General features: G+C 36.6%; 1 protein-coding gene across 2 annotated transcripts in view; it reads right to left on the bottom strand.

Annotated features, from left to right (window-relative positions):
- LOC121408554 (pre-mRNA-processing-splicing factor 8) overlaps positions 1-18,869 on the bottom strand; it is a 42,753-nt gene extending 23,884 nt beyond the window's left edge. The window contains exons 1-20 of one of the 2 annotated variants that reach the window (XM_041600056.1): positions 18,786-18,869; positions 16,622-16,814; positions 15,870-16,038; positions 14,072-14,236; positions 13,239-13,454; positions 12,612-12,824; positions 11,979-12,104; positions 11,644-11,749; positions 10,738-10,928; positions 10,224-10,343; positions 9,588-9,777; positions 8,873-8,992; positions 8,298-8,432; positions 7,400-7,609; positions 6,588-6,704; positions 6,002-6,208; positions 5,273-5,436; positions 3,918-4,044; positions 2,314-2,506; positions 1,039-1,226 (exon numbers count right to left, since the gene is read on the bottom strand). In XM_041600056.1, the coding sequence (XP_041455990.1) occupies positions 1,039-1,226; positions 2,314-2,506; positions 3,918-4,044; positions 5,273-5,436; positions 6,002-6,208; positions 6,588-6,704; positions 7,400-7,609; positions 8,298-8,432; positions 8,873-8,992; positions 9,588-9,777; positions 10,224-10,343; positions 10,738-10,928; positions 11,644-11,749; positions 11,979-12,104; positions 12,612-12,824; positions 13,239-13,454; positions 14,072-14,236; positions 15,870-16,038; positions 16,622-16,784 (3,120 nt within the window). In that variant the 5' untranslated portion in view covers positions 16,785-16,814; positions 18,786-18,869. Of the gene's footprint in view, positions 1-1,038; positions 1,227-2,313; positions 2,507-3,917; positions 4,045-5,272; positions 5,437-6,001; positions 6,209-6,587; positions 6,705-7,399; positions 7,610-8,297; positions 8,433-8,872; positions 8,993-9,587; positions 9,778-10,223; positions 10,344-10,737; positions 10,929-11,643; positions 11,750-11,978; positions 12,105-12,611; positions 12,825-13,238; positions 13,455-14,071; positions 14,237-15,869; positions 16,039-16,621; positions 16,815-18,752 lie in introns of both variants that reach the window. The other variant, XM_041600057.1, reaches the window with a different exon arrangement.
- Between the last annotated feature and the right edge of the window lie 3,195 nt (positions 18,870-22,064).

Below are 22,064 nucleotides of genomic sequence, written 5' to 3'. Positions count from 1 at the left end.
TCAAAAGTGTCACAAAGATGTCAAAATAGGATATCAAAACATTAGCAGGGTCATTTTTAGAGCTTGCTCTTAATGATAGTATACTAGATCAAAAACATAGTACCTGCATGCGCCAAATGATCTTTAGTATACATAGAGCTGGATTTTCATCAATGCCATTTCTCCCTTCATTTTTCACTGGTATCCATGAGGCAAACTGGGGTTCATTCAAAAGTCTGCCCAACAAAATTCTTGTGCCAATAATGTGAATAAACTGCACAAACACTTAGTAATGAAGTGTGTCACTTTGATAACACTTACGCTGGTGATGCAATGTTACAGTATACCAGGAAAGGAGTAACCAATTGTGATCAAGGCTTTTGATATGTGAGTAGCATGCATTTATTTAGAACTTTGAACAAGAGAACACACTGATATCTTAAAGGACAAATTTATTTTTAAACCTTTGTTTGAAATCAACTCAATTTCTAATGTTCTGTTTCAGTCTTTTTCCAGGATAACATGGGGAGGGGTAAGCCCTCATTATCCAACGATGCATTCACTGAGGTTATTATAGCATTGCATCGAACAGTACACAGCATTAGGTAGGCTGGGACTGTAGATACCTGCAAATGCATAACATACTGTCGACAGGATAGGCAGTCAGGTGAAAAGGCAAACACAATTATCTCCAATGGTGATAGAATCCAATGGTGGTACATGTAAAATTGAAATCACTTCATTAACAATACAATTATAAAAAATGAACAGCCTACATCAAATGATTTCAAGTTTGATGTTGGTGCTGGTATAGGTGTTGGAAACACAATTTAGATTGAAATCCAGCGCTCCAATGCCTAGGCTGCATTCACAAATTATTCCATAGCATATTAATAGCTCAACACAAAGTGTCAATCATCTCAAGACCAATATTTTTTTATTTTGGTGCTGCGCTGATGTAAACACCAACCAAACACCAATTCCAGCACCAAAAGGTCAACACTGAACTTCCAATCATCCATTACACTGTAAGACAGCATAGAGGAAAGGAGTGGTTACCTTGTAATTGATGACAACATTGTTCTTGGCCGTCATGTAATCAGCGATGTTGTGATCTACGATGAGACGCAGTAACCTGTTGAGTAGAGTCAGATCTATCTTCTCGTAGAGCTTCTCGTAGCGGGATTCCATCATCACGTTACACTCTCCTTCTGACATGTCCCACACATCCTGTAGATTGTTGATGCCTACAACAAACATGGAATAATAAAACCAATGTGAGCAACATGAAATTATAATAAACATAGGATTTTAGATATTAAAATAAAAAGCTCCAGAGCAAGAAATACAAAAGCTCTACAAAGACCATTTAAAATGCATCTCACAGAAATATATGTAGAAAGCATTTTGAAGAAGTGAAATATCAAACCGATTTTCAAATTTACTCTCCTGAACAGAAATAATATGCCAAATTTCTATGTTTAGTCTATCTAATGCTTTTTATTCAAAATCTCTGATGGAGTTGATTGAGGATATACAACTATCAATATGGATATTACAACTTGACATGAATACTTTCAAAACCAAGCAAGCATGGTGGCTTAGTGATACAGCAGCTGCCTCATGAATGAGGGAGGTCATGGGTTCGATCCTCAGCCGAGTCATACCAAAGACTTATAAAAACGGGACCTGCCTTCTTGCTAGGCACTCAGCATTTCGATCGGAGAAGGGTAATAATAACATATGTGAACTACTACCCCAAAACCACCAATTAGTTGCCAGGTCAGGTTCTCTGTAAATAGCCAAAATAGTACATTGGTCTTCAAAAACCAAAAATTATAAAAACCGGTTATCTGAAAGAGCAATTCTTCTTCATACCGTGAAAATTTGAAGTCATGAAATCGAATAAAAGAAAAGATACATGAGTTTTTTTTTACACTACTCTTTCGGACTGAATGGAAGTTTCACTGAGATTACACAGGATGCACATGTCATGCTTGAGTGAACCCCAGACTTCAAACCTAGTTTTCTCCTTATTTTTTAAGCTCTTGCTTACTTTCCTCTGCATTCAAACAAGTACTTGCAATGTTTATTGTCGGTAAATTTTAACATACTATATATCATTTTAAAGCTTAGGAAGTGAATTTTCACGCTTAACAAAAACAAAATACTCATTTTGGTTGACTTATTGTTGGTTTTGGGGTGGCAGGTCACATATTATGTTATGCAGTTTCATAGCTGAAGTGGCTACCCTGGGTAAATAAAACATCATCATTATTATTATTGAAAATCATAAGCTCACAATGTAAACCATCAGATTATTATAGATATTACCTTGACACCACTTGTAGACTAGGAGTGGAGGAGGTTCAGTATCAGCCGGCTTGATCCAAGGAGGGAAGAGACGTCTCTTATCAGCTTCATACCATAGATACTGATCAAGGTAGGCATCGGTGATCTTCTCCAAGGGTTCTACATCATAGACTGGGATCAGATGACTGTATAGATCCATGAATTCTATACCAACCTGTGATGTAGATAATGAATGATAATAGGAAATTATGATTTGTGAACTGGCACTTTAAATAATATTGTACCAAAGAATGATCCCATGAAATCAATACCAACCTGTGAAAAGAATGATGAAGATAGTGAAAAAATATTAATCACCATGAACCTGCAAAATGGATCAAGAGAACCAGAGCTAGCCACCTAAACAGTGAAAAATCTTACTTTATATTCATTTTATCCTATTTTCAAGCCTTAAATCCTATTTTTTTTTAATTTTCAAAAACATAACAAATATCATTTTACAAGTTTCAAAAATTTAGAGTCACTTTCCCCCTTAACCCTATCTAGGCCGGGGGGGGGGGGGGCCTCGGAGGCCCCCCCCTCAACGAATCGCGCGATATTTTCGCCGTGCGAAATTTTTTGACCGCGCCGCTCGCTGAGTTTTTACTTTCAAGTCTTGCGCAACTTTTGAGACCAATTTTGCGTCACCCGAGTATGTGGTTCCGAAATTACGCAACATTATGTAAGTGCATGTCAGACCGAAAATTGCTCAAAAACGTGATTTCGTGTACAAAGTCAATGCAAATTGTGTTTTCAACCAAATTTCATAAATGTATGATTATTTTTAGTTTTGCTAGTCTAAATGTATTCATTTTATGCTTTTTATGATCACAGAAGAGTCCCCAACAAATTTCATTGATAAAAACAATGAAAAACAAAAGGTCAAAAAACAAAGAAATACATAAGAAATTGCAAAAAACAATATAATACATAAGAAAATGATTTGATATCACATTTTTTTTCATGTACTCTTGCTTAGGACACCACAAAGAGTTTCTATACCAAAAATTAGTACATTTGGAGCTTTATTTAGGGAGTTAGAGGAAAAAGTATGATTTCGCATACTAATTACGCATAAATTAGCATAATCACTTAATAGCGATTCGCATGAAATAAATTACTATACAATCTTGTAGATTATGTCCCAGGCAACCCGTGTGCCAATTTTCGGCGCGATCGCGCGGTCGACGGCCGAGATCTTAGGGGGGGCCTGGGAGGCCCCCCCGGCCATAGGAACTCCCAAAATACCCCGGCCTAGATAGGGTTAAAGTCCTACTAAATAGGATAAAATCCTGCTAACTGGCAGCTCTGCAGCACATGGCTGCCAACATTTTAGCATTTTAATAAGAAAAATATGCATCATAAGCACAGCCTGAAAACAACATAAGGCTCATCAGACTTTCAGGTTGCTTGAGTAATATGATTCTCCTATTTTCACACCACTATGTTCTAGTGTGCATTATCCTACCCACTGAGAACTATCGTTCCCATAAGACCATTTGAATAAAGCATTTATACACAAATGTGCAGTAATGTTTGTGTGCAAATTTTGATTTATATAAAGTCTACAATAAAGGTTTGCTCACCTCTTTGAAAGCACGCTGAGTAAGGAGATGACGTTTGATTCTACTGAGGGCTTCATGAGGGTTGTCATAGGCCTGTTCTATGAGACCGAGTTCCTCTCTCTGAGATTGGTTCAAACGACTTTTCACACTGCACAGGAAGAAAATAAAAAATAATTCGTTCAGTATGAAACTTGTATAGATTCTTGATCTCAAACAGCCAAACCTCAGCCATATTTTGCTTATTACAATGTAGCACAATACTTAGTTTAATGTAGAATAATATTTTATTTTTTAAAGAAAACCATATTAATAATTCAATTGATCTCTTATATAATGAATAATTCATTTGTTAAAGGACAAGTCCACCCCAACAAAAAAACTTGATTTGAATAAAAAGAGAAAAATTCAACAAGCATAACACTGAAAATTTAATCAAAATCGTATATAAAATAAGTTATAACATTTCAAAATTTCGCTTCATTTCACAAAAACAGTTATATGAACGAGCCAGCTACATCCAAATGAGAGAGTCGATGATGTCATTCACTCACTATTTCTTTTGTTTTTTATTGTTTGAAATATGAAATATTTTGATTTTCTCGTCATTGTCATGTGAAATGAAGTTTCATTCCTCCCTGAACACGTGGAATTCCATTATCTTAACATTTTGTGCTTCAGGCAATGGGGCCCTAATCGTCAAATTCGTAAAAACTGAAATATTGTATAATTCAAACAATAAAAAAACAAAAGAAATAGTGAGTGATTGACATCATCAACTCTCTCATTTGGATGTAACTGGCTTGTTCATATAACTATTTTGTTAAAAATAAGCGAAACTTTGAAAAGTCATAACTTTCTTATTTTACATCCGATTTTGATGAAATCTTCAGCATTGTGCTTGTCTGATTTTTCTCTATTGATTCATATCAACATTTTTCTGAGGTGGACTTGACCTTTAAGCGTATAAAGATCACCGATATTATGCGCTATATAAGTACAATATTATTATTATTATTATTTGCCAGATATGAAATGCCGAATCAGATTGTCACTCCAATGTCATGCTTTATGTTGATCCATCAAAAAGGTTTAGTTATTGCGATGAGCCATTTTCAGTCATGCAATAACCTCGGTTACCTTTGGCCTTTAGATTTCAGACTCACTCCTCTATACAAACAGGAGAGAAGTTTGTGGTTGATCACGAAAAGGTCTTCAATCATTCATGTCACGTGCATACTCCATCAAACACTACTAAAACATATAACTTATGAAATCAATGAAAGCCGTTATAAGGGTTCCAATGTTGATTTTTTTCTTCTATAGAATTGGTAAGTTTAAAAGGAATAATGATAAGATCAATCAATAGATCAACTGACCTGTATGCTTCCTTCAATCTCTCCAGAGCCAGGATGAGTAGTTTGGTGTCATGTTTGTAGGAGAGGGGAGGGAAGGGGATGGGTGAGAAGCGACGGCTCTCAAGCCAGTGGACAGTGGTGGTGTAAATGGCAACGGCCTCCTCAGCAGTGATGTATGGACCATCCTATGGGTAAGGAATGAAACAACAGTTTCAAATTTCAAGTTCCATTAATTTCTCCTTAAGAGATCATCAGATCAAAACATACATAGAAACAAACAATTTTGAAATGACATGTACAAAATGAACTAATGTGAGAAAAAATCACGAAATAGGCAGTCATACATAATCAAAATACTTCTACATGAATATAATACACCATAACATCACTATTATTTTTTCAAAGAAAAAAAATATTCAAGAGAAAGAGAGCCTGATACTGAATATAGGATTCAGATAATTAGTTCTCGTTTGTATTTTCTTATGAAGACAAATAAGAGAATGGCTGAATGTGGAATGCAGGAAACATTGAGTTCAAAATGACTGGTCCTTGATCACATATGCTGTCTATACCGCATACCACAAATCAAAACTATTTTAAAGATTTCGGTCTCATTTTGGAAATATATTTCACAAACAAAAGAAGAAATTTTCTGGGCTTCATCTTTATATAACATGTATTCATACAATAAGGGCTCAAAGAGAAATTTTTATGTTACCCAATCCCTTTCAAGAAGGGAAAGAGGATTACCTTCAGATAGTTATGCTGCCTTTCCTGCTCTGCCTTGAGATAGAGCCTGGTGAGCCTTCCTAGGTTCTTCTTGCATACAGTCTTATCTACTGTAGCCCCACGTCGGATTCTCTCGCGGTTGTAGTGAGCCGTGTTTGTCCACCAGTCTGCCTTGGACTTCACAAACCTCAGGATCATGTTCTCAATGGGGGTGGGAAGGCCTGGTACCTGTAGGGACAAAGGAAATGAGCGTATGTCAGACGATATCAGTCTTATACAGTAACATGTCAGATCCAGTCGTGAGCCATGCTTTTCTCTTGTCAGATTCAAACCTAAACAGATTAATTTTTAACACGATAACCTCTCAACGCTAAGTTTCATGACTTTCTTCTTTTGAGGCTTGCAACTTTTTCAGAACAAGTTAAGGACACCCTGATATGTCGTTATGAAATTGAGCATGATTATGTACTTGAAATAAAGACTGAAAATTGCCCAACATTGTGTTTTAAAAGACAAATCCAATAGGCTTTGTACAAAGACTACTCAGTTTCAATGGGCAATGGGTTAATTCCCTTGAGCAAGAAAAGAAATTTAAGGTCGACCTTACCTTCCAAGGGATATTAGCCTTCCAGCATCTCCATGCTTCACTCAGATGTTGCAGGATAGTCCTTGCTTTGTTCTGCTTTATACCTTCAGGCATCATATCAATGATGTCATGCATCACCTGTAATGAGATAACATCATTTACAACATATGGGACTACAGATTATCAAATTGTAGATGGGTTACAAGATCTAGCCAAAATCAATCATTTTTTCCCTGAACTATAAATCCTCCATATACACAAGTGGAGTGGTCATTTCCTCCATGGGAATTTGTTATAACTTTGTTGTGAGCAATAAAAGGACAAAATATTTTCATGCGAAAATCAACATCTCTACTATAAAATGCTTTACTTGCACACATAATCCAATCCACCTCCAATCAAATCAAATCAAATTCCTCTTACATATATATACGTGGATTAGATTGGAGCGTGTGTGTGAGTAAAGCATTTCATAGAATCACAATTTATAAAGTTTTGATGGTGCAGTGACATATGATGTTCCCAATATCAGCAGATTTTACATCAGATTTGTCCATAGCAGATGATAAAATGACTGGTGGGTGAGAAAAAAAATCCTGGTTAGCTTGAAGAAAGCAGGGTTGATCAATAAATACTTCGGAATGGCAATGGATCCTAAACTACCATGGTCAAATCTGAAACCTACAGATTAAGCTCCTACAATTTCCAAATAGCTCAATATCAAATCATGAAGTCACTCCCATAAACACACATGAACCAAGTATAAATTCAATTTATTAAGTAATAAATAGAATTTATTAAATGGGAAAAATCTAAGGGTATAACAGACTTACTGATGCACGAAGCTCCAGATCATAGTGACTCTCCACCCTCTGTTTGGTGACGGTCTTGGTGACACCCTTGGAATGACGTCCTTCAAACTGCCTGGAGAGGAGGTTGCCTAACCAGCGTTCCAGCAGAGGGGTGACCCCGCGCATGAAGAATACCCAGACACGCCATCCAGCCGCCCAGATACCGCATCCTGGCCCTTTACCAACTGGTCCCTAAAGGGAAGAAGACAGGATTTGAAAGTTACACCATATGACATAATAGTAAAAGATCGTTCGCACTGGACTTTTTTTTGCTTGTCAAATTTTACATGGAGAAAATGACAATTTTCGGTTAAAAGGTTTTATTTTGATGTCAAATTTTCCTCAGGAAAATGTGCCCCTTCCCCCTTTTGGATAATCCTGGATCGGCCACTGGGCTAAGGATTACATTTTAAATGACCCTTCATCTGGGACCCTAGTGAGTTGAACTGGAGTAAAAAGCATAATCTAAGTTTTATATATTTCAAGGTAGAATTCTTATCTGAAACATTAAAATCTCAACTAACAGCATGATAGGCAATACATCATGAGCGAACATTGTATATTCCTTAAAATTTCAATGTTACAATATTTCTTCATATCTTGCAGCCCGAATATAATATGACTTACATGATCAAATCTATATCTAATGACGACCAGATTCTTTTACAAATCAGGGCTCCACAACAAACATTTACAGTCAATTACATATTTCAAACAATGATTCTGATTGGTTCACAAGCGGTATATCAAATAAACTGCACATACATCCATTAATTCAGTTGGCTGTTGCAAGTTAAAAATAATTTGCTACTTTTATGTTATAGGAACCTGATCTATTATTCTATGTAAAGCTTACTGTAGGCCTATTAAATCTACTTACTGTATTGAATCTGTAGTAGATGACATGTTTGAGATCTTTACACATCCTGATCTGTCTCATCAGCTTATACTTGTAGCGGTACATCCCAGTAAGCTGACCAACATGAGCAAAGATGTACTGAATTCCATCTGCCAACTGCACAAGAGATATCAAATAAATCAGTCAATTGCTACTTTACAATTATTTTCTAACTAGTTTGAGAGAAGTACATTTATTTCATCTTTTTCTGAATAACATGTATATTTCTTAATAGCTTTGAAAATGAAAGTAAGAGAATGGGCTGGCCAAAAGCCAGAGCTTCTAATACATACATCCATATTTGCTATGAGAATTAAGTAGACATGAAGTTTGTGTGTAGTCTCATACTTGATTTCTGTGTGAAGTGCATGGGACTGTTGGCAGAACTGCATCAGGTTATTACCATTTTGGCAATATCAATGATTTAAAACAACCACCAGTTCTTAGGTGCATTTTACATGCTTCCAAATCACTTAATTCACAACCAAAAAAAATAAAATAATGAATGGAACTCAAATCTCTCTCTTTTTGTCAAACTTGTAATAGCTAATACTTACCTGGAAAGCATCGACGTTGCCCAGTCTGTACTGCACGTGACTGTCTACAACAAGTTTGGTAAGGCGTAGGATTTCACGACAGAGATGGAAAGCATTTCCAAAACGGGACTTTTTACGTTCCTATATATCATACAAAGAAATGATAGAAAGACAGAGGATATGGCTAAATATGGAATCAGAGACAAAGAACAATGCCTTATGATACTGCTGCTTTATATCTCAAGGTCTATGTGTTTGGGCATCACAAATTTCCAGGAGCAACATATTGTATGATTCTATTCAGGAAATTGCTTTCTATGGATCAAGGAATCAACATGAAACTTAAATCAAGTATTCATTTTCAATTCTAGATAATGAACAATGATGGGTATCCATTTTCCAAAGTTTACATTTGGCAAACCGGCTCAAAAGCCACAATAAATTTACGGTAGATATTTTAGGGTTCAAACATCATCATTCAGGGTTTTGAAGTCAACATGTAAATAGGAGTCGCCCTGGTGAATAAAGGTTAATCACTCAAATCCATTTTGTGAGACTTAGTGAGGCATGACAGCTCAGAGATAGGGTTTAGGATGATAGTGACCCGGGTTCGATTCCCACTAAGTGCTCTAGTGCCCTATGATCAGACATTAACCCTCATTACCATGTCCCTCGGAAAGGACTTAAGGAATTGGTTGTTAGGTAGTAATCTGGTGAGAAAAAAAATCAAACTGACCTTGGTTGTGAGTGTTTTGACAGGCTTCAGGTTGAAGTTGTAGTCAAGATGAAGGTAGTTGAGGTTCTTTCTGTGGATCAGGAGATTGAGCATGTTGTACCCCTGACGACACACCTGAAGACCAACCTCTACCCAGTCAAGACTCGTCGACTGGAAGAACTTGGTGGCTTTGAACGAGCGGAACAGGTACCTTAAAAATATGATATTTATAACAATAATTGTAAAACTAAATTCTAATCATGAAAATGCTTGATGCACTAATGATAAAAGATGATAAGGAAGAAGACAAGATGACACACATGAAAAAAAATAAAATGATGTCTTACACATTGATCATACTGTTCCTTGTAACTTGGCAAAATTTATTGAATCTTATTTGCATTATAAACCAGATTTTCATAGCTAGTGGTTTTGATATAACCCCGAGAAATATCTAAGGTCTTAGAAAAAACCTCAAGGAAGTAACTTTCAATAATTTTCAAGCAGGTTCTAATACTAACACATATTGGTATTTTTCTATATGTCTGTACCTTGTAATTTGGCCTTTAGGCTGCTTTTTTAGTATTTTGAAATAAACCATTCACTAGATAAAATAAACCATTCACTAGATGAAACAATTAATCTTAACTATATTACCTCTTTTTCTGTGACTTTGGTGGTTTGTGTTTGAGAGCATTGAGGACATAGATCTTGAGGAGCTTCTGGTATGAGACACGCACCTTGACAGGCTGACCGCTGGGACAATGCTCACGATACCTGATGGAAAAAGGCAATACAGATGTTTGTCAATAGTGAAACGCTCAACAGAGGGCTGGTAAACAGAAGGCCTGGGTCCCGAACACAAACGTTAGTGATTAAACGTAAACTTTATTTCCACGATTAATTATTCATTGTAGCCAATACAATCAATTGTAAAAAAAAAAAAGTTCTACGATCATTGCCTAAGTTTTGTGTTACAGTTTCTGAACTAAATCTTTTTTCTCCTTGAGATGCATGAAATATTTAATTAAAAAAGCAGGAGAAAGTTGGTTTAAATCTAGATGGAAGTAGAACACAATTACTTTCAAAGATGTGATGATCGCATGTTTCACTCTTCACTTATTGGATAGCAACATTCTTAGAAAGTGGAATTCAATGATTCAAATCTTACCATGTCTTAACAAGAGGAATGTCCATGGCTCTCCTGTGCCTGCCTGACCTCAGGTTAAAAGGTCTTGGAGCCCAGAGTAAGGCAATGCCATTGGCTGTATTATCTGTGTACAGGGGACGCTCCTGTAGGAATGGCTGGACGTAGTCTGGCAGCTCAAACTCCTCGTCATCATCTGGAAGAGGCTCTGCGTTCTGTACAGATGAAGAATCGTTGCAATATTGATGGTTAAATAGATAAGATAAAATATGAAACAAAATATTTTGAACATTTTCATAAAATTTTCCATGTTTAATGCATTTTCATTGCATTTCTTGAACTTTTGCCCAATGTGTTGTTCCAGTATAAGATGCCAGGTTCTCTACGACTTTATCTTTTCCCCCATACAAAAACTTTTGGATCAGCTTTGGTGAACAGTACCAAACATGCAAACAAATGAGGTAAGATTTTCTTATACAAACCACAAACTAGATGGTTTCTCTCATGCATATAGTAAATATTTATGCCTCTAACATTACCATATCTGACATACCTTTATACAGAATTAATATTTTAGATATCATATTTTGTCACCTACAGCATATGATGGGTGTGCACTTGGCGGTTCTTGCACATGACCAATGCCCCACAATTCATCCCATCATTCTATCTGTGTGCTATTAAAACAACGGCTACTGGAACCAGGTGGTCCATGTGCAATGCTTATGGGAATTACAAATTTAAGTCTCCAAAGGGTTAAAAAAATGCAGCCTATTCCTGGGATGACAGTAGAAAACTCTCTGATACATGCCCAGTCACAATGACAAACCAACTCCAGACTGAACAATCACATATTATCAGATGGTTTGGAGCCTGTTTCACTGGTGTGACTGAAGCACTGTTGGGTGAAACTCTTCTGTAATACATTACCTTGACAGCATGTCTGTGAGAAATAGGGTTGATGAGAGGATCAAAGTAGAAGGCAGGTAGATCAGGATCTTCTGTTTTGATGAAGACAACAGGTGGTGTATGGTACCTGCATGAAAGAAAAACATGATGAAAATAATACATTTCAAGTTAATTCATTTTTGTCCTTTTTTTTTAATTTGAATACAGAAATGTCATTCATTAGTTCAATAGTACAATTCTTTGGAATGTAATTATTCACATATAAGCATTGTAATCACAACATTGTAATCATGAATCAGTAATTCATAATCATTATACTACAGTCCCATTCAAAGTTATATTTGTACCCTACTCACCATGTCAGATGAACGTAGTAGGGTAGATTGTTGTAGAGGTATGGGAAGGCTATCTTGTATTCAGTCCTGATCTGCTGTCGGATGATGATCTTGTTGACATCATTGAACTCGTTCCAATCCTCATCCCTGTGAAAATAATATATTGCATTTCAAAAATCATAACACTGCCATTCGTAGATCTAAAATATAGTACACGTTTGAGCTCTTTAATAATGATGAACTGCTTTTATATTTGCGCTGAATACATCAGTAAGACATCTCTAGGCACAAATATATCATTACTATTTATTTACCTAGCACAATAGCCACCAGTTAGTTAAATGTGCATTGCTGCTGCAGATAAGATGCATGCTGAGTCAGAGCTAGCTACGCATGCAGCTCAGCGATTTTGTTCATTGCTTTGAAAGTTCTTCCCTCATTTGCACAGGTTCCTGTTGGAAAAATATATCATTCTTGATAACTCCCGAAGTGTTGTACACCCAAAATAGCGAGCATTCTTATTTGTGCAAAGGTACAAGATTTCGCATTCCGTGAAAGAAAGAGACACTCTTATTCAAACCAGCTATGCCTTGATGAATACAGCATCTTTCTTCCTTCACATGCGAAATTTTATGCCATCATAGTTCGACTTACTGCAGGTTTGCATCCCTGACCAGAGGTTCAAACTTGGGTCCACCAGGGATGGCCATATTGAGAGCCTTGGAAGTGAAGAAGGACTTGAGATCAAACAGATAGAAGTAATTGTCATCCACCAGATCAGTGAGGAGTTGGTTGGCCAGACGGTAGAGGGTCGACATGACAGGCAAGGTCAGATTCCATGACTTGTAGCTGGTGCCGTTGACCATCCTGTTTAGGCAGACAACAGTGAGTAGGTGAAATTAATATCTCAGCAGGTTACGAGAATTGACTCAAATATCTAATATCTGATGAGCAGTTTGGGTATTTTCAGAAACAGTTTCAACAACATTTTATGTATTTCTAGAATTTCGAAGTGAAATCCCACTGCACAGTGGATATTTTGTGCAGCAGTCATGTAAAAAATGCATAGCAAATTAAAGAGAATCCAACAAATAATACCCTACGTCACAAATTGTAAATGAATGTAACTTCAATATGTAATAAAAGATACATGTTTTCTTGTCCTTTTAATATAAATTAATTTCACAAGTTTTTTTTCTCTCTATTTTAGAAGTGCTCTGATTTACTGTTAATAAACATGTATGTATACATAAGGCAACCAAACTTAAGAGGCAGACTTACTTGGAGTCAATTAGGGGCTTGTGATCATAGAACCACTCATAGACCGGGGAGTCTTCTTCTGGGTCCAAGTCCATCTGGATTGGTTCCAGGGGTTCCACGTCAAGCACGTTGTCAGCATAGTCCAAGGGAGGTTCCTCATCGTCGAATGGCGGGAAACGCATCCTCTTAAAGTGACGTCGATCACGCTTCTCCCTCCTCATCATGATCCACATGGTACTGTCAGGATCAAAGGTTAACGGTCACAGACATCAGACAATGTTGTGTACACCTTATACATGCCAACTTCTTTACACAGAAAACAATACCAATTATTTTGGTTTTAATGATCAGATTTTCACAAAACAAGACACTACCTTTGCCAATTAGTCTATGCTCGCAAGATTTCAGAAAAAATGGTAAGAAAAACTGACACATAACCAAAAATGCAAAATAAAACATGCTGTCATATGTGTACAAACCAAATTAATTAATATTTGTAAATTTTTTCCAAGTTTTTCAAATAAATCTAACAAAACATGGTCATATTTCTGAACAGATATGCACAAATTGGTGATGCACTGCACTACTCTACATGTATTTGAAAGTAAGTGTTGTTTAACAATTCAAACATTTAATTGCTAATATGAGGTATATAATTTGTACATCATTTTCATTAAATAATCTTCATTCATCATATCACTCGGGCACCATTATAACCACACTCTGTAGTATATTAAGAATAAAAACAGCCAAAGTAATAAGGTACCCTGTGACAGTGTCTCTCATAATATCCACACCATGAACAAGTAAATTATTTGTATATTGAATTTTATGTGAATATTTGACAATCTTACCCCCATTGTGCTATGTAGCATGGCTCAATCACCCTGGGGACTTCATTGACAAATGAAATAGCCCCAGTGATATGGTAAAGGACGGAAACATCTCGGATCTGCTCCCATGGCATGGGCATATTTTCCATCAGTTTCAGTACAGCATGGGGCATGTATTTCAGGGCCCTGCAAAAGGAATAATTATTGGGATTGGGATGAAAACCAGTAAGCAGTGAAAAATTGTACAAGGAATTTCCTTGGGTGATTTTAACCTCGGCGTAGGCCTCTACAAAAAATAAGGGTGAACTTAGAAAAGAATTAAATGAATATCATCCAAATATGATTTAATTGCATTGTAAAATAGTTTTAAACTATTGATTACAATTAACCTATTCTCAGGGCGAGTAGTAAAGGATGAATAGTCACATTTCAATGACATAATTGATGAACAATGAATTATGATGTAGAAGGGGTCCTAAAGCTACGCACTTGATTTATCATGTGCAAAATATAATATTTCCTGTGCCTCAATTTCTAAAATAAACCCCTCAAAAAAAATTCTGCAACTCAAGTTTGAGTGCTAATAAATTTCTGAGTGTGCCATTATCATATGTAAAAGTGGTATCATTGGAAAGTATGATTATTCCTCTTTACGATCATGTGTCATTTGTAATGCTAGTGTTATCATGAAATACACAGACATGATAAATATGCAGCAATGTAAAAAATGAAATGTTGCAAAATTCGTTGCCATGTCATGCTTGAGTTCTACAACTCAAACTGCAAGTTTGAGTGCTAATAAATTTCTTAATGTGCCATCATCATGTGTAAGAGTGATATCTTTAGAAAGCATGATTATTCTTCTTTACAATCATGTGTCATTTGTAATGCTAGCGTTATCATGGAATACACAGACATGATAATACGCAGCAATGTTAGAAATGAAATGTTGCAAAATGCGTCGTTTCCAGTTGTTTCGAGGATGGACCGAGTGCATTCGCTGTCACCCGCATGGTGGAAATTCTATAGAAATGGAGACTCTTGTTAGAAATCAATGCATTTTGCAACATTTCACTTCTGACTTTTCTCAATGTTCAGGGTGATTGCATATTCCATGATTACATAATCACAGCAAATGGCATGTCATTGTAAAGAAGAATAATTCAGCTTTCCAATGATACCAGCTTTCATCTTTTATACTTCATTAACCAAAAATATATCATCCCCCAAAACTGAGTTGCAAAACTTTTTTTGAGGGGTTTATGTTCACATTATTATTGGCTAAAATGAAATTAAAATGAAAATAACTCCAAATTTCCAAACAGTTGTGGGTTTTCTCTGCATTTTAGCACGCAGCCTCTGTAGTTTATAGAAAAGAAATTGAATAGGAATCATTTGTCACTCTGCAGTCGCAGCTGCACACACTGAGTGTGCATTTACCATAAAAAACTGCATGGGAGATGAGTGGTGCGTAGCTTTAGGACCCCCTACCATAAATCAATAAAGAATTCATTTATTTTCACGCCAAATTCTATTGAACTATCAAGAGTTTGGGAAGAATTCAATTGGCTCGATTATAGAAGAGGAGAGGGGGAAATATGAAGAGGGGTAGAGCACAGAGAGAAAGTGATAATAAACAAAACTAAGATAATCTGTCTGCAAGTTAAACATTATAGAAGAGGGGAGAGTGAAATGACAATGAGAGAAGCAAAAGAGTCTTCAAATAATTAGGTGTTTTCAGCAGAAAATCATAATAATTCAAAAGCTTTTTTATTTTAATTAATTTTTTTTTTGGGGGGGGGAATAATAGAGAACTTACCCGAGATAGACTCTTTTGTCATGACGGAACTTTCTGTTGGTCATGTCACCATGATCACGAATGATTTTCCTCACATGTTCCGGGGGCATGTCCTCCTTCTGAGCATCAACGAATCCAAACTTGCGTTTCTCAGCATAACGTTTCGACTGAAGCTGCTGCCACTTACGAGCTGGAAAATACAAATGAGGGATTTATCTTAACCTTACTTCAAAACTATGAATAATACAAATATTATAATGGTTTGGTATAAGTTACTAAAAATTGGATCACATCTGTTCAAACCTGGGAAACTTACACCTAACCAATCAGATCAAAGGAAAACGTTCTTGAAGGGGAATCCATGACTGGTATTAAAATGATCAAGTGATAATTTGAAAGAAATAAAAATATAACATGAATATTATAAACTGTAACAAGAAGGGATACCTCTTCAATTTGTCATGAACTACATCTTAGCCACATGTACATTACATCGGCATATGCTTGCAAAAACTTCCAGTGGCCAGTAACACAAAGCTGAGCAATGATCGTAGAACATTTTTTCTACGATTGATTGCATTGACTACTATGTACAATCAATCGTGGAAATCAAGCAATTAATCGCTAACCTTTGTGTTACAGGACCCAGGTGTGACAGAACCTCAAGGAAGGCTCCACAAACGATTAAGCTTACAAGGCTCTCCAAATAACCCAAAGCTGCTCAGGAAGTCAGTTCGACAAAATCAGTACCATCCAAAAAAAAAGCAACATACCCTTTTCTTGGAGCTTCTCCTCTGACATGTAACTGGGTACTTGTTGTTGCACCTGTTTGACCGGCTGCTGCTGCTGTTGCTGTTGTTGTTGCATGACCTGTTGGGGCTGCGCGTAGGCCATGGGGTGCATCCCCAGTATGAATCCTGGGGGTGCTCCTGCCATGGTTTCTCACAAAGCAGCGACTTTTAGGCTCTGTTTGAAGGACAAGAATGAATGGCATAGTTAAGTGGGCAATTTGTAAATGGCCATTTACATGTAGTATAGAAATGAGAAGGAAACACCTTTTTTTTATCCAAGTTTTTTTTTTTTACCTGAAATGACCCAAAATCGCCTTGATCCACTGACTCACAAGTTTACTCACATTGTCGATATCTGATACTTATTACCATCAACTGCAAAAGTTTAAGACCACCCAAAAATTTGTATGCATAGCACTTACATGTACCGTATAATTGTAATGTAATTGTTGGTGTTGAGATTCTGTGTTTAATTCAAATGGTTAAAGAAAACTTAAGTTCAATTGTCCAATAATTCGACTAATCCTTTGTTTTCAAAAGTACTGTATTTTTACTTCAAAAATTTCCTTTTTTAAAAGGCCCTGTAACATTCTTGTTTCCTATTGTTCTTCGCCAACGTTACAGACTCGTGCGTCCTGTAACGTTGGCGAAGAACAATAGGAAATAATATGGCGCCGTACACATTGGGCAAGTCTCTTCCGTCTTTCCACAATATTTTTCTTTTTTTTTTGGATGAATCCTTGATTAAAAATAACGAGAGTGTAGTAATGTCGGGAATGAAGTTTTATCCCATGTACATGATTTAAGGCTAGATCTTTTAGAAGGAAAGTAGAAATCTCGGGGGCGAAAGTTTCTGGTTTTGTACCCGCGGGATTTGTAAATCGCGGGATTTGCGTGCTGTCGCCAAGCGGAAGACAAAGAAATCAAGATGGCGACGTAAACACGGAAGTAAGCTCTTTCCATCTTTTCAAAACAAATCTCTCGTTTTTTTAATGAATTCTTCTTTAAAAATGAAATCAATATCGCTGAAATGTTGGAAATGAAGTTGGACCCCATGTATGGCAGTGAGTCCAAACTTTGCGCGTGTCCAAACTTCGCGGACGGTCATTATCTCCAAAACTAGCCAATATCCTTAAAATCTGACATCATCAATGTGAAAAGTGACCTAAAATTACCCTTCGCTGAAAGTTTCTTTAGGATTAGTCCAGTAGTCATGAAAATATTGGCAAAAGATCGGCAAATTTGTCACCCGTAGCGCCCATTTTGAAGAAAGCAACAAGCATCACGATATCACCATTTTACAAGCAGAAATCATAAAAAAATGTGAGTTAAATGTGGTACTAACCGATTCCATAGCATTTTGCCATCAATCTGATATAAATATTTCACTTTTTGAGCTTGAGTCTTTGTTTAAATCTCCACAAAAGCTTTGGTGCGCGAAGTTAGGTCACACTTTTTCTGAACGGTTTTCCAGCACAGCCCGCATTCGCCGATCGGAATAGAATTTTGAGATCGCGATACCGGCGAAACCCCGTGACCTACTTTACATTTTCGTCCATGATTTTATAGTTTACAATCTTGCCGTCAATGTGGTAACTATTTCTTGAATTGGTTTTGTATAAATTATGAATAATTTGTGGACAAAATTAAGCCTGATGAATATTTTTGAAAAGTGCGCGAAGTTTGGACACCCCATCATACATGTTTACTTTTAGGGCTAGATCTTTCAGAGGGAAAGTAGAATTCTCGGGGGCGAAAGTTTCTGGTTTTGTACCCATATGTGAGGAAGTATAGGGAGGAATCCCAGGCGTTAGTGGGGAGTGACTCCATACGTACAGTATATAACTTTCACTCCCCAAAACGCCCCAGGCTAGCTCAGACCTCAGTCAGTGGCGTGGCGGCATTACATGACCGATTACAACATCCATATTCCACTCCATTCACTCACAATACAAATCGTCTAGCTTCGCTTGCTTTCTCACTGCACTCCCGAGCTACCTGCTCCAGCTCTTAAGGCAACAAAATTACATCAAATGAAATATGGCATACTAGACAAATGTGGTAAGATTCGGATCTAATTTTAAGAATAAATTGTGAATTTATATGGTCTCACTTTGTTAAAATTTGGAGTCTAAATTCTACTCACTCTTTCGTAATCTCGAACAAGACGCAACGCAAGTGTTACCAAACACAGAGGGCGCGCGACTTCATTGACCACTCTCGATCTCGCATGGAATCTCGCACGTCTCGCATTGAAATATATATATATTTCCGTGCTCTCTGCCATTTTGATATAGCGGGGCAAAACAAAGTTAACACAAAAAATCCTGTAAAATTATACATTTGTACTATCCTGCAGATCTTTCCATATTTTAACGTTTGTACAGATCCATTTAAGCAAATGACGATATAACTGTCGAAAAATATTTCCGCTTGAGTAACTTACTTTTGAAAAGTTATAGTGAAAAATTATTTGCGCAGAACTAAGTTGTGCGAATAAAAGTAGACCTTAATCATAAAGAACGTGGAATTTAGCAAGTAAAATTGATTTGAAGATATATTTTACATTTTTTAACTTGTTTCCTTGCCCAAAACACTTCGAAGAGTGCATTGCGCCCCACCCCACTCCTCTACACACCGAGGCTATCGTGACGATTTGCTTTATTTGCTGTCACATGAAATGGCTTATATGGGCTTGATTTTCATTTGATTAATCATTGTCAAGCTTGGAAAAAGTGAGGAGAAACAAGTATTAAATGAAAGATAAATTGTAAACCCACTTTAAATGATAAAAACTTAGTGAAAAATGCTGGAAATGTCTGACATAAACTTTTGTTCAGATTCGTTAAGTCCTCTGATCGAGCTGGCACAAATCAGGGTAGGTTGTGCTTACTAAGTGTTGAAATTTCAATTTGGGTGGCAAAATTTGTTACAAAATGCTGTATCCGTTTGATTTCAGTTGACTAAAAGGGCAAGGGAAATGTATGAACATTTTTCGCAGGGTAAATTTGATTTCGCTATTTCCCTTGACACAGTCTGAAAACGAGCATTTCTGTGCAAACAGATTTCTGCGAGCTCATAATGTAGATTGCTCATTCAAGTGTAACATTCTGTCAAAACTATTACTTTCGTTGGATAGATGAGACCCAAACCCAAGATCATATGTGAAAAAATTACCACATGTTGTTTATTTATTTATTCCCAGGGCTTTTTCAAAGTGTAAACTTTTTTAATACTGTATACACTGTTAGAAAATTTATCCTTAAAATAAAAAAAGTTCCTGCAGCAGAGTCTCGAGATCATCTGTAATCTTACCGAATTGCGTAATCTTACAGGAATTTGGTATTTGGTGTATGGAATCTTACAAACTTCCTTGAAAAAAACACCCTTTTCCCCTTTTTAAACAGACTGGTTATGTTAAATTGCAGAAAAAATTCCTGTTTTATGAATTTACAGAATGATTCTGTTATTGCTTTCTGCAAAATCTTTTGTTTATTTTCTGTAAAATCACGGTTTTTTTAACAGTGTAGCTGAGGTGGATAAATCCTCCTCTATGGGCTGATGGTCTGAAATCTCTTTTTTCCGCTCGCACTTCGCGCTCGCATCAATTGATTAGTTTTATACCTATAGGCCAGGCCTACCGTTAACACTAGCGTACATACGGGGGGGCAGAGGGGGCAGTCTGCCCCCCACCCTGGCGAGCTTGAAAGACCCCCCCCCTGACGAGCTTGAAGACCTTTTTTTTTTGCTTGTCGAATTTTTGGGCGGACGGTTTTGCCCCTGGCCCTGTGGAAAATCCTATAGGTACGCCACTGACCGTTAATTAAAAAACAGTTATATTCACATCCTTGTCGGTATCTGTGGCGTACCTAGGATTTTCCACAGGGGGGGGGGGCAAATTCGTTCGCAAAATGTTCAAAGGATCTGGCAAGGGATCAGTTGACTCGTCAGGGGGGGATACGTCCCTTGCGTGGGTTGTGACTCGTCAGGGGGGGGGGCAGTCTGCCCCCTCTGCCCCCCGTTGGTACGCTAGTGGTCGGTGTGCAATGAGGAGACTGATGACATCACTCACTTACTCATATTTCTTTTGTATTTTGTTATATGAAATATTCCATTTTTCTCCCTGTTGACATGAACAACGATTGATTTCTCCCTGAACATGTGCAGTTAGCATTGTTTAATACTTTATGGTTCAATCAAGTTGGTCATTATATTAAAATATGTAAATGATGAAATATTGTTTAATTCAAACAATAAGAACAAAAGAAATAGTGAGTCAGGGACATCATCGACTGTCTCTCACTGCAGATGCGCATATCATAAGCGAAACTTTGAAATGTCATAACTTACTTATTTTACATCCAATTTTGATGGAATTTTCAGTGTTATGCTAGTTTTATTTTTCTCTTTTTTAAATCAACATTTTTCTTGGGTGGACTTGACCTTTAAGACAATATTGTAGTTTTAGATGTTCAGGGAGGAAAGAAGCTTTGTTTCACATGACAATGGAGAGAACATTTAAATATTTGAAATTGTCATGAAATAAAATACAAAACTAATATTGAGTGAGTGATGTCAAGGCCTTATGTAGAAATTGTTATGGGGGAGGGGCAGCACGCGTAAAGTTTTTCCCAAAAAAAATGAAGGCGAGAGAGCGAAGCGATTGAGCTTGATTGGAGCGATTTTGCATTTTGTCAAGTGAAATTGTAGGTTTGGTGCATAATTTTGGTAAATTTAGTGAAAATTTTCAGTAAAATAATGTCTTTAACGGGTCAATTCCACCCCATAGGAATGTTGATTTGAATAAATAGAGAAAAATCAAACTAGCAAAATGCTGAAAATGTCATCAAAATCGGATGTGAAATAATAAAGTTATGACATTTTTAAGTTTAGCTTATTTTTCACAAAACATTGATATGCACAACTCAGTGACACGCAAATGAGAGAGTCGATGATGTCACTCACTCACTATTTCTTTTGTTTTTTTTATTGTTTGAATTATACAATATTTCATTTTTTACAGATTTGACAATAAGGACCAACTTGACTGAACTATATATGAATGACCTATGAGATAAACATGGGTGTCGATCACGGGGGGGGATGGGGGGATATATCCCCCCCAATATTTCAAGTGGGGGGGATGGCCTGTATTATCATCCCCCCCAATAATTTAGGGTAGAAAAATTATGATGATGATGAAAAAATAAAGTTTTATCATGATGATTATAGTATACCATCAATCAGTTTGTTTCCCTCGCAATTTGTGTATATTGTTATTAAATAAAAACATTCCTTTTCAGGACTATTAAACAGATGGGTGGAGATTAAAATGAAAAAGAATGAAATGTTTATGTATATGATATTTTTTAACACATGACATAAAAGGACCCTAACGAAAAACAACTTTTGTTGATAGGGTGTT

Source organism: Lytechinus variegatus, chromosome 2 (assembly GCF_018143015.1).
Source record: "Lytechinus variegatus isolate NC3 chromosome 2, Lvar_3.0, whole genome shotgun sequence".
Lineage (NCBI taxonomy): Eukaryota > Metazoa > Echinodermata > Echinoidea > Temnopleuroida > Toxopneustidae > Lytechinus > Lytechinus variegatus.
Note: the sequence above shows the minus strand (reverse complement) of the source record. Positions and strands in the feature narration are given on the sequence as shown.